The 12,138-nt window shown below is 44.6% G+C and overlaps 1 protein-coding gene across 6 annotated transcripts in view; it reads left to right on the forward strand.

The window, feature by feature from the left end:
- The first annotated feature begins 669 nt into the window (after positions 1 to 669).
- SLC17A5 (solute carrier family 17 member 5) overlaps positions 670 to 12,138 on the forward strand; it is a 67,445-nt gene continuing 55,976 nt past the window's right edge. The window contains exons 1-3 of one of the 6 annotated variants that reach the window (XM_066359029.1): positions 1,245 to 1,571; positions 4,702 to 4,903; positions 9,988 to 10,077. Coding sequence is in view for 4 of the 6 variants with exons in the window: in XM_066359025.1 (XP_066215122.1) it covers positions 1,478 to 1,571 (94 nt within the window). In the remaining 2 variants the exon portion in view is untranslated. Of the gene's footprint in view, positions 1,572 to 4,701; positions 4,904 to 9,987; positions 10,078 to 12,138 lie in introns of all 6 variants that reach the window. The other 5 variants (XM_066359027.1, XM_066359028.1, XM_066359031.1 and 2 more) reach the window with 5 other exon arrangements.

Raw genomic sequence — 12,138 nt, forward strand, 5'->3', positions numbered from 1 at the left:
TCTCTCTCTCACTCCGTCTGTGTAAAAAAATTAATTAATTTTAAAAAATTGTAACCTGGTAACTTTCATAGCATTTACTAATGGGAAGGTTAGGGATACCTTCAGAAATCCCTGCCCTCCTTTCGGTGTAAGGGTGACCCTCCCATTTATCTCCACATGGACCTCACCAAGCCTCTGACCTCGTTTATTGAATTATTGGCTTGTTCTCTGGCTACAGTGAACTCCCCAAGGACATACACCCCTTGTTTTCTCCTTCCATACCTTTATTGCCCACAGTGACTGATGAACTGATTGGTCAGGACAGAGGCCCCAGATCTGTCTCATCCCCCACGGGCCCCCCACTGCAGGCTGGTCTCTTCCTAGTCGCTCTTTCTCAGAGTCAGCAAACACCAGGAGAAGCCTTTAGAACTTTAGACCCAGGGCATAACTCACATATATCAGAGGATTGTATAGGTTGCATGGTATGAAATTGCCAATGGTGGGTTACTTTGACTCAACAGTATGTTTCTGAAAGGGCAGAAACCATGGGAGACAAATCGAAAACAGGAGGTTGGTTTGTTTCAAAAGGAGAGTTTATTTTAAAATTGTTTGGGGACAAGCAGTTTGAGACCACAAAAAGGGTATCAGCCCAAAAAGCTGCAGTAATAACGAGTAGCTACAGGGGTTACTGCAGGCACCTCTACATATTTAGATTAGCCTATCGGGATTGATTGCCTTGGTTACAGACTGTCTCCTTTTCCCAACCCTCAGGCCCCCCACGACGGCCTGTCTCAAGGACAGTTTCCAGAACCTTCCCAGGGTGGGGGAAGTTGCTTAAGGGGAGGGGGAGGCTGGGCGAGGGAAATGTTTACTTAAGAAGTTGCCCGAATAGGAGTTGGGTGAGGGGAATTTTTAAAGGAGCCAATTTAACCCTAACAGTTTCTATTTACGGTTTTTCCTTCTCTGTTTTAGGGATAATCTTCGGTCACTGGTATATAAAGCCAGGGTTGCTAATATTCTTGGTAATTTACTAACAATTGAATGTCAAATACACACCATCCTCTTCCTAAGTTCGATCCAAACTCTGTCCTTAATTGTGCGCACCTCAAGTCCCCTTGCTTTGCCTCCGGGGTCCCCCAGTCACCCGCTGTCCCGGAGGGGCGGCCCCGGCACTTCCCTGGGGAGCGCAGGAAGCCGGAGCATTGTTCGTCAAAACACCGCCGACCCGCAACCTTAGAACCAGCAGGGCCGCAAGCAAGCACGCGGGCCACGCCCCCGCCAGCCAGAGCTCCCAGAATTCCGCTTTCCCCATTCCGGAGTCGCCCACAGCTAAGATGGCGGCGGGGGCGGAGTCAGCGTGGCCGCCTCTGGGCGGGCCCGCGGTGACCAGACGTGGCTGAGGGGCGCTGCCAGGCCCGGGGCTGCCCCGGCGCTTGTGCTGTCCGGCCCGGGCGCTCCTCTGAGCAGGTAGATCGGCCGTCTGCTCCCCGGAGGCATCATGAGGTCTCCGGTTCAGGGCCAGTCCCCAAGCGATGGCGAAAAGGTCTCAGACAATACACCCCTCCTGCAGGGCGCCCCGCCCGCGGAAGCCGGTGAGCAGCGGAGCAGCCCGGGGGTTCCGGCGGGCGGCGGTCCGACGGGGCAGAGCCGCGGGTCCGAGGGGCGGGCGGGGCGGGGCGGAGCCGGGGCTCGGAAGAGCCCCACTTAGCCTCGCTCTCTGTTGCCCCGAAGCTGCTCCGGGACCCCGGCGGCGGGCGAGGACCGCGAGACCGGGCTCAGCCGGCGGCTCGGGTGGGACCTCGGCAAGTGCAGCTCTGCGGACCCGGGCAGGGAGCTGCTGGGCGCCGCCGGTCCCGGGCTCCTGGCAGTCTTCGGTAGTCTCCAGAGAGGGACCCCATGGGAGAATGAATGACCTGGGGGAGAATCTACAGATCAATGAACGGTGGGCAGAGGGCCCGACCGAGTAGCCCGCGTAAGAGCAGCTGGGGGAGAAACCTGCCCGTGGACGGGCTGGACGGAGCCGCCGGCTCCTCCTCCCTGTCCCCGCAGGTTTCCGCCGCTTCATCGCCAGCGTGTGATCTGGTGGTTCCTCGGGCGAGGACGGGAGACGGAAAAGCGCTGAGTATGTGGACGGAAATTATTTCATAACCCAGCGAATATCTTGAAATTGTGCAGTAAAGGACTAAAATGTGCAGCACAATTTTTTTTTTTTTTTTTACATTGTGCGATTTAAGTTAGGAAATACTTTGGTTATTCTCAAAATGTATCTATAAAGTGCTAAGGTGACTTGCCAAAGGTCTCGCAACAAATAGAAAAGGAAATACTTCACAATGCATCCTTCCTGAATTGGGGAAGTTAAAATATTTTGCTATGTGAAATTTTTGTAATGAAAATTCTTCAAAAGTATCAAAAACAAAAGAACAAAACAGTTTGTGTCACGCATTCTGTAGTTGCAAATACGTGAACATAAGAAACAGTTGAATTAGAAATTTGATTTTACCTGACCAAGAACAGCCTAGTCCTGTGGTATCTTTTTTTATTTAACATTACCAGATGGCAGCAGTAGAGGTAGCAACATTATAGCTCCATCTGGCAGCTTGTTTTGGTGGACACTCATGTAAATACTGTACCACAGTGATGTTTTACCTGGGAGTTGGACTTAATTCCATAAACTGATCATTTTCTGTGGCATATAGTGTTAGATTTCTGTAGTTTTCTTCTGTAAAATAATCTAATATGGAAATACAGAAACAAATGTCATACAAGATATTCCTAGAGACTACTAAAGTCTGTTGTAATTTGGAGGGAGATACATATGTAAATCTAAGTGTGTATATGATTTTAGCTCAAATATTAAATATTAGTTGTCAAGAAAATGCAGATTAAAACTACAATAAGTTGTTACACACCACCAGAATGGCTATAATTTAAAAGACTGAAGATACCAAATGTTGACAGGATATAGAATAACTGGAACTTTCATTTTGCTGGTATGAGTGTAAAATATACAACTACATTAGAAACTGTTTGGAAATTTATTTTAAAATTAAACTTAAGACCTGACCAGGCGGTGGCACAGTGGATAGAGCATCGGACTGGGATATGGAAGACCCAGGTTCAAAACCCCGAGCTCATCTGGCTTGAGCAAAAAAAGCTCACCAGCCCTGGCTGGTTGGCTCAGTGGTAGAGCATTGGCCTGGCGTGCAGGAGTCCCGGGTTCGATTCCCGGCCAGGGCACACAGGAGAAGCACCCATCTGCTTTTCCACCCCTCCCCCTCTCCTTCCTTTCTGTCTCTCTCTTCCCCTCCTGCAGCCAAGGCTCCATTGGAGCAAAGTTGGCCCGGGCGCTGAGGATGGCTCCATGGCCTCTGCCTCAGGCGCTAGAATGGCTCTGGTTGCGACAGAGCAACACCCAGATGGGCAGAGCATTGCCCCCTGGTGGGCATGCCGGGTGGATCCCGGTCAGGCACATGCAGAAGTCTGTCTGACTGCATCCCCATTTCCAACTTCAGAAAAATACAAAAAAAAAAAAAAAAAGCTCACCAGCTTGGACCCAAGGTCGCTGGCTCGAGCAAGGGGTTACTCGGTCTGCTGAAGGCCCACGGTCAAGGCACATATGAGAAAGCAATTGATGAACAACTAAGGTGTCGCAACAAGAAACTGATTGATGCTTCTCATCTCTCCGTTCCTGTCTGTCTCTATTATTCCTCTCTCTCTGTCCCTGTAAAAAAACAAAAAAAAAATTAAACTTAAATTACCATAATATAGCAACTTTATAATAGTAAAAGTCTGGCAACAACCTAGATACTCATTAACAGTTGAATGGATAAACAAATGTGGTATATCCATACAATGGAATACTGCTCAGCAATAAAACTACTGATACACATGTTACTAACATTCCAGGCTGAAAGATTTTCTTAAAGAAAGGGTTTATTGAGCCATATGCTACCCAGGAAAAGGACCAGGTCCTGGGACATACAGTCTAAAAGCAGGGGTAGTCAACCTTTTTATACTTACCGCTCACTCTTGTATCTCTGTTAGTAGTAAAATTTTCTAACCACTCACCAGTTCCACAGGAATGGTGATTTATAAAGTAGAGAAGTAACTTTATAAAATTTATAATGCAGAGTTACAGCAAGTTAAAGCATATAATAATAACTTACCAAGTACCTTATGTTGGATTTTTGCTGTTTGGCAGAATAAGTCTTTTTAAAACAACTTACTATAGTTAAATATATCTTTTTATTTACACTTTGGTTGCTCTGCTACCACCCACCATGAAAGCTAGAACGCCCACTAGTGGGCGGTAGGGACCAGGTTGGCTACCACTGGTCTAAAGCGTCAGCAACAGGGCTAAATGGGGAGGACAGCTACGTCCACCATCCTGGCATTGACAGGGCTTTTTATACAATGGATTTGGGAAAGTGTTGTTATGAGTTGGGGGCGCAGAGAGAGAGATCAGCAGACGAAATCATCAAGGACTAGCAAAGGACCACTGCTCACTCAGGCAAATGGCCTCGAGTTTGTGCTGTGTCCTATTTTTATTCACAAGACTTCAAAAAGCTTGTTTACTGAGAAATTGGCATAACATCAAGCATAACTTTTACTTAAAGATACATGGAGTACACCTGCATGATAGCTTAATAACAATATAATATCAAAAGGCATTAATTGCTATTGCTTCTATGGTTCCCACAACATTTCTTTCTTTATCTCAAGGGATAACCTTGAAAGGAACAGAAATCTTATGAGAATGTTTTACTGAGAAAGAGCCCAGCAACTGCCCTCAGTCACATAGACCTGTTTCAGTGACCCGCCTTCAAGTCACAAAACAAATCTCTTGGAAAAACATTCTTTTCTTGTTGGCTGTGTTCCCATCCAAGGCTATGCAATGGGTTATTCTACTACATGAAAGAAAGATGTAAGTTATTTTGAAAGATTTTACACTGGCTATAGATAAAGGGGTGGGAGGTATGAAACAGAGCTAGTGTGGGGATAGGTATATAGTCCATGAAGAAGTGTTGACTGCTTTTGGATTGGTTGTGGACAGCAGTCCAGAAAGTTGATGCATAAGCAGGATGCTGTGTTATCTGGTGGTGGACTATCTTTAGATAAGAGATGAATAGTCACCTGAAGTTGATTCATAGTTTCAACATTCATTAGGAATATGAGCAGTCTTTTGTCGGTTTTTTAACCTTAATTCTGTTAACAGATTAACTTCCGTTGTCTCCTAGAGCAGTGGTTCTCAACCTTTCTAATGCCGTGACCCCGCAATACAGTTCCTCATGTTGCTGTGACCCCAAACCAAAAAATAATTTTGGTGGCTACAACATAACTGTAATTTTGCTACAGTTATGATTCAGAATGTAAATACCTGATATGCATTATGTATTTTCCGATGGCTTTAGGCAACCCCGCTGGGGTCGCGACCCACAGGTTGAGAACCACTGTCCTAGAGCCTATTGTGATTTAAGACATCCCAGAATTTTTCTCTTGTCACACATAACAATTTGGACAAATCTCTAAAACACTGTGCAAAAGAAGCCACCATATTAGTATATGTTTCCATCAGCATGAAGTACTAGAACAAGCAAAACTAATCTGTAGTGACAGAAAGCAAATCAGTGGTTGCCTAGAGCCAACAGACAGGAAGGAGTTGACTGCAGAGAGGCACTAGGACACTTCCTGGGTGATAAAAAAGTTCTACATCTGGATTGGGGTACACAGATATATATGTTTATCAAAATTCACCAAACTGTGTGCTTGAAATGAGTGCATTTTATTGTATATACATACCTCAATAAAGTTGGTGGAAAAAGAAAAACAAACAAACAACTCATTGGATTGCTTTTAAAAACAACCCCGACTTGACTTGTGGGTTGAGTTTATAGATCTGAGCTCTGTTCCTCCTGACTTGAGGTGACTATTTTCATTATAAGTTTCCTTCTTATTTTTACTCTCACATACCCACTGGAGAGAAAAAGTGAAATAAAAATAGCAGCAACCCTTTTTTTTTTTTTTTGCTATTTAAAATACGTTAAAGGTTTAGAGAAGAGGAACCCACAGTTATAGGGCATTGGGTTAGTCAACAATATTTTAAATGAAGCTCTGTGTCTGGGATGCTGTGAGCAGGAGGACAGGAAAGGAGCACTAATGGAAAGAGGGATGGAAAAGGTAAAGATGAGTAGAACAACTTTATAAGAGGGGCCTCCTGTCACTCTCACTCTTGGTGGTACCCCAGCCTGGCTTTAGTAATATCTACCATGTACAGCCTAATAGGAGAAACAAGGTCACTGGCTTGAGCCCAAAGGTCACTGGCTTGAAGCCCAAGGTCACTGCTTGAGTGGGGGGGGGGGGCATCACTGGCTCAGGTGGAGCCCGCTGGCCAAGGCATGTATGAAAAGCAATCACTGAACAGCTAAAGTGATGCAGCTACAAGTTCGATGCTTATTATCTCTCCCTTCCTGTCTGTCTGTCTCCTAGCGAGACACAGACGAGAAAGAGAAAGGATGAGAGGGAGATGAGAAGCATCAACTCATAGTTGCATCACTTTTTTTTTTAAATTTTATTTATTTTTTTTTTTCTGAAGCTGGAAACGGGGAGAGACAGTCAGACAGATTCCCACATGCGCCCGACCGGGATCCACCCGGCATGCCCACCAGGGGCGACACTCTGCCCACCAGGGGGCGATGCTCTGCCCCTCCGGGGCGTCGCTCTGCCGCGACCAGAGCCACTCTAGCGCCTGGGGCAGAGGCCAAGGAGCCATCCCCAGCGCCCGGGCCATCTTTGCTCCAATGGAGCCTTGGCTGTGGGAGGGGAAGAGAGAGACAGAGAGGAAGGAGGGGGGGTGGAGAAGCAAATGGGCGCTTCTCCTATGTGCCCTGGGCGGGAATCGAACCCAGTTCCCCCGCACGCCAGGCCGACGCTCTACTGCTGAGCCAACCAGCCAGGGCCGCATCACTTTTTTTTTAAGTTGTTTATTGATTGCTTTTCATACGTGCCTCGACCAGGGGGCTCCACCTGAGCCAGTGGTCCCTGGGGCTTCATGCCAGTGATCTTTGACTCAAGCCAGCCACCAAGGGATCCCACACTCAAGTCGGCGACCCTGCTCTCGGGCCAGTGAGCCTGTGCTCAATTTGGTGACCTCAGGGACCTTGGTCCTCAGCATCCTAGGTCAACACTCTATTCACTGCATCAGGCTCTCTCTTTCTTAAAAACATTTAGGATTTTGATGGGAATTGAATTAAATCTGTATATTGCTTTGGGTAATACAGCCATCTTAACTATGTGGATTTTTCCAATCCATGAAGAGGGAATATCTTTCCTTTTTGTGTCTTCAATTTCTTTTAATAATGTCATTTTCAGTGTATAAGGTCCTTCATATAAGTTTATTCTTAAGTATTTTATTCTTTTTATTGCAATTGCAAATTGTTTTTTGTTCCACTTCTTTTTCTTAGATTTTATTGTTAATATATAAGAACACAACAGACTTTTATATTTTTTAATTATGCCCTATGTATTTACTTGCCGCATTCAAGAAATTATGGGTGTTTTTTTTTAAAAAAAATCACTTGCCATTCACATTGGTACATACAGACCCAGGGAAAGGTCCCAGAATTGAAAATCTACCTCTATAAGCATAGGGCAGAGTAAGGCCAGAAAATGAAACTGCCCACCAGTCTAGTAATTAATAGTTTATTAAGGAAAACTTAGTACATATGAGGCACATTTTGGGTGGCTGCAAGACTAAATGGATCCCTGTGCTATGTGGCATGTGCCAGAGAATTATACAGAACAGCACCGGGTACTCACAGATACTGGTAAATGCCCAGTCCCGGGAGCAAATGCTTTATGCTTGACTGGGAGAGGACAGTGGCCTATTCCAGCAGCCAGGATGCAGCAAGAGGCGGGGCGGCTGTGCTGGGTTATGTCAGAATGAGTATTGACTGATCAGAGTCTCTCAGAGGGGTTTTCAATGAGCAGTCCCCATTCTGGCCAGGGTCCAGGTGGAGGGGCCAGCATTAATCACATCATGGAACAGTCTCTCCTCTACAATTCAGAATTGGGGTTTTGGTTTGGTTTTTGTAAGGTGTGGTGCTCAAGGAGTAAATCTTTAGCAGTCCTAAAATTTTTTTCTTTCCTTATGTTTACATATATTTTATTTATCTTTTACATTTGTTTCTGGAACAAACTGATAAGAAATTAGCTCTACCTTATCTATGCCTAAGTGCTAGTCTTTTTTTTTCACAAGAGAAAGGCTGATAAAATGTCAGTCATAAAAATTTACAGCACTTAAAGACCCTAGAAACTACTACCATCTGGTGGCACATCCTTTTATACATAAACACTTGAAGCCAAGGAAGTTTCCCAAAACTGCATGTAGCCCTATTTAAGGACTAATGTCAGACAGAGTTTGCCTGGATTTTAGTCCTATCCTCCTTTTTTTGACACATTTGTATTATATTTGAGAAATTCCTATTTGGAAAATGCTTAATCATTTTTACTTGATCCTTCACAAATTTGCAAGTTCCCACTTCACCACAAATAAGAGGACATGGTTAAATTATGCATAGTGTTTCTTTATTGAGGGAGCTAAAATTAGGATATGTACTATTCTTTAGTGTTAAGAATTAGTACTTCTCAGGTTGACACAATGTGCCAAAATTCCCAGTCACCCTACTGCGGTCTGCCTCAGTATGCATTTGCTTTTAGAACCCTTAGTCGGTGGTTTCAGAGACGCACACCGAAAGGATGTGGGAAGGGTGGCTCAGGGCTAATAAACCATAGGAAGTCTATAGATTTTTCCTCCTAATTTAGGTACAAAGAAAGGAGGGAATTAGACAAGGAAGAGGAAAGCTTCCCCTCCCACACATAAAAATTATTTTAAAAATATTTTTATTCCTCACATTTTCCATCAATTGAAGGTTTATTGTTGTATGAATGTATCTTATATTCAATTAAGTGGGTTTTCAAAATAGTGTTGCACCAAAAATGAGCTCGTTCGTTTTGGAAAAAAGCTTTAGGGCTTCTCAGACATGTCTTTGTGTTTAAAGGTAGAGCATCAGTCTGGAGCCACAGCACCTAATGCCAATCCCAGCTCTACTGACTAGCTGTGTGAGTTTAGCCATTACTTAACCTCTCATGCTTTCCTTATCTACAAATCAGGGACAATAATATACCTGGTTCACAGGGTTATTGCGAGAATTCAATAAGCTAACAGAAAGTGCTTAGAATAGAGTTTGGTTGCCTGACCTGTGGTGGTGCAGTGGATAAAGCGTCGACCTGGAAATGCTGAGGTTGCTGGTTCGAAACCCTGGGCTTGCCTGGTCAAGGCACATATGGGAGTTGATGCTTCCAGCTCCTCCCCCCTGTCTCTCTCTCCTCTCTGTCTCTCTCTGTCTCTTTCTCTCTCCTCTATAAAATGAATAAAAAAAAAATAGAATAGAGTTTGGCACAGTGTTAGTTACTATCATTATCATAATCATCATCATAAATGAAGAGCGTTCGGATCTTATATTCCTCAGAGAACCTGGATTCCACAAAGTAAAGGCGCTGTTCTTCACTGCCATGCTCTATAGGAACTTGTGATTTTCTAGCTTACATGATATGCTTTGTTTTCATTGATTTTGTTTTGAGGTTCCAGGGGGGTTGCCTCTACCATTCTCTTGAGGGTGGTTTTCCTATAAGATTCAGTTACTCAAGCACTGAGTTTCACCAATATGCTTCGTGTGTGCATGTAGTCTTAAATATAAGGTCTGGTGTGCTGGTACAGCAACCTATTGCAGGATGAAGGGAAACGGCTTTGGGTCATGTTGTAATAATCAGTGTTAGTATTAAAGTAACTGAGTTTATTTTAAAGGAAATTAATGTTTTCATATAAATGGGAATTAACTTGGGAGCTAGGAATACATAAGAATGTATCAGAAATTAATCACACATAAGGTGGTGTAAGACCAGTTGAACATTACTCTTTTTAAAAGTGAAACATTTTATTCATTTAGACAGGAAATCTTCTCTGATACAATTTCCTGGCCAAGGAGACTCACTAGGTCCAGTGTCCACCCTCATCTAGAGAAAGTCATCATCTTTGCATAGGTCCGTGCCCTCGACTGGGTTTTCCACCTCGGTCTCAGCCGCTTGCTGTTCAGTATTTATTACACCACCCATTGGCGAAGCCTTCCACAATGAATAAGTTTTTGACATCCTCAGGTTTTCACCACCTGAACTTCCTTTCTTCAACAGAAACCTGGCCTTCTGGACATACCACTCTCACTCTCCACTGCTCTCTCAAGAAGTGATCATTTTCTCTTGCCTTGTGTTAATTGATGACATCAACTTATTCCACGTTGATGCCTCCAGACAAGTGCCTTGCACCCTCAGTGCCTTTGGGCTAGATCACTTTCCCTGCATTGTTGTATCTTCTACCCACTTCCCGGCACTTTGCTTCACTCTTCAACGGCTTTGCCATCTGACACCCTCCATCTCTACACTCCATTTCTTGCCATTATCTTGAATGACATCTCATCCAACACCATGTCCCCTCAGTTCTCTGGACTCCTGTATGTCTAAAGACTGCTTTCTCTCCTGTCCTCACAGAACTTCTGTGTCCTAGTGTACATTTCCCCAGACCATCAGCCCTCTCCATTTTACTTCCTTCTTGGGTCACAATCACAGTCCAGCACTGTTTTTTGCCAGTATGTACTCTTTTAAGTTCCCTTGCCCTGTGCTTTGGCCCCACCTCCATCTCAGTGCCTGTCTTCTTTCCCAGTGCCACCGCTGAGCACAGGTGTGCAGTTCTTCAAGGTCACACACTAGGGCGGATTGCCCCCACCAGTTTTGTATGGATATCTACTCACTTGGCAATCCTATATGTTTCACTGGGTGGGTCACGCACCTGTTCCTTTGAACAACTTCTTACTTTTTTCCCCCCAATACGTAATTTCTCAGAAATGAGAAATACAGTTCCCAGCAAATGACTTCAATTCCCTCTATCCAGAAAAAGCAATAATTAATAACAGTTCAGAGTTGTTGAAGGTTTATTATGTGCTAAGCACTGCTGTAGGTATTTTCCATGCACCAACTCAGTTACTCTTTATAATAACCTTTATATTGGCAAACACACTTAGACTAGTGCCAGACACCTAATAAGTACTCAATAAATATTAGCTATTACCCACTATCCCACTCATGGTTACTATAATCCAGCCACATCAAATCATTAGAAGGTTCCTGCTCTCCCCGTGCTCGCCTTTCTCATTTCCATACTTCTGTACATACTGCTGTCTTTGCATCATTCTTATCCCCTCTGACCTGTCTGGTGACTTTCTGCTTATTGGTGAAGACTCCGTGCAAATGCACTTTCTTCAAGGGGACTTCTCTGACTCCCATACACACACATGCACACACACAGATTAAAGTCCTCTTTTGTCCCTTGTTACGCACATATATTGAGGCAGTTTACCTTTGTGTGTGTGATTTTGAGAGTACGTTTGTTAAGGCTGGGGCAGTGAAACAAGGAAGGGCTTAGATTAGAAGAAGCAGTGTGAAAGCCTAGGCTGGGCTGCTTTGGCTCACTGAGAAATAAAAGTCACAGTGACGGAAATGAGCCAAGGTGGGGCGCTGTTGGCTCCCTGAAAAGTCAGAAAAAAAGGGGGCGCTGGTGACCGGTTCAGGGGGTTAGCCTGGGAGGAGCTGCCCACTACTCCCCAGGTTGCAAGCCTCCTGGGGACCCTTAGAATGTAGGAGATGCAGGCCTGAGAGGGAAGAAAGGCCAGGTGTGCTCCCGGCAGGGAGAGCACCTGTAGCACTTTGCTTCTTTAGTATAACTTTCTCTGGAGTCAACAGGAAAGGAACTCACTTTTACTGGGTGCCTGCTATGCTGCTCTACGGTAGCTCGTTTAACCCACACACAGCCTGGCTGCTTCCCTCTAAATTAACCTGCGTTCTTTCAGCTGCACGTACTCCACACTTGAAACCATATTTAAGAAGCTGGTATTTGCTTTAATGGGTGTGCTGTTCATTACGCCAGCATGATTTTGCTTTGAACTTGATTTCAATGTGGCAGATGCTCGATGGATGTTACTTTTGTCATGCAAGCATGCTTTCATTGGGCCAGTTTCAAACATGATCCAAATTCACGGGCACATTTTGTTTTAT

This window comes from Saccopteryx leptura, chromosome 1 (genome assembly GCF_036850995.1).
Source record: "Saccopteryx leptura isolate mSacLep1 chromosome 1, mSacLep1_pri_phased_curated, whole genome shotgun sequence".
In the NCBI taxonomy this organism is placed as follows: Eukaryota; Metazoa; Chordata; class Mammalia; order Chiroptera; family Emballonuridae; genus Saccopteryx; species Saccopteryx leptura.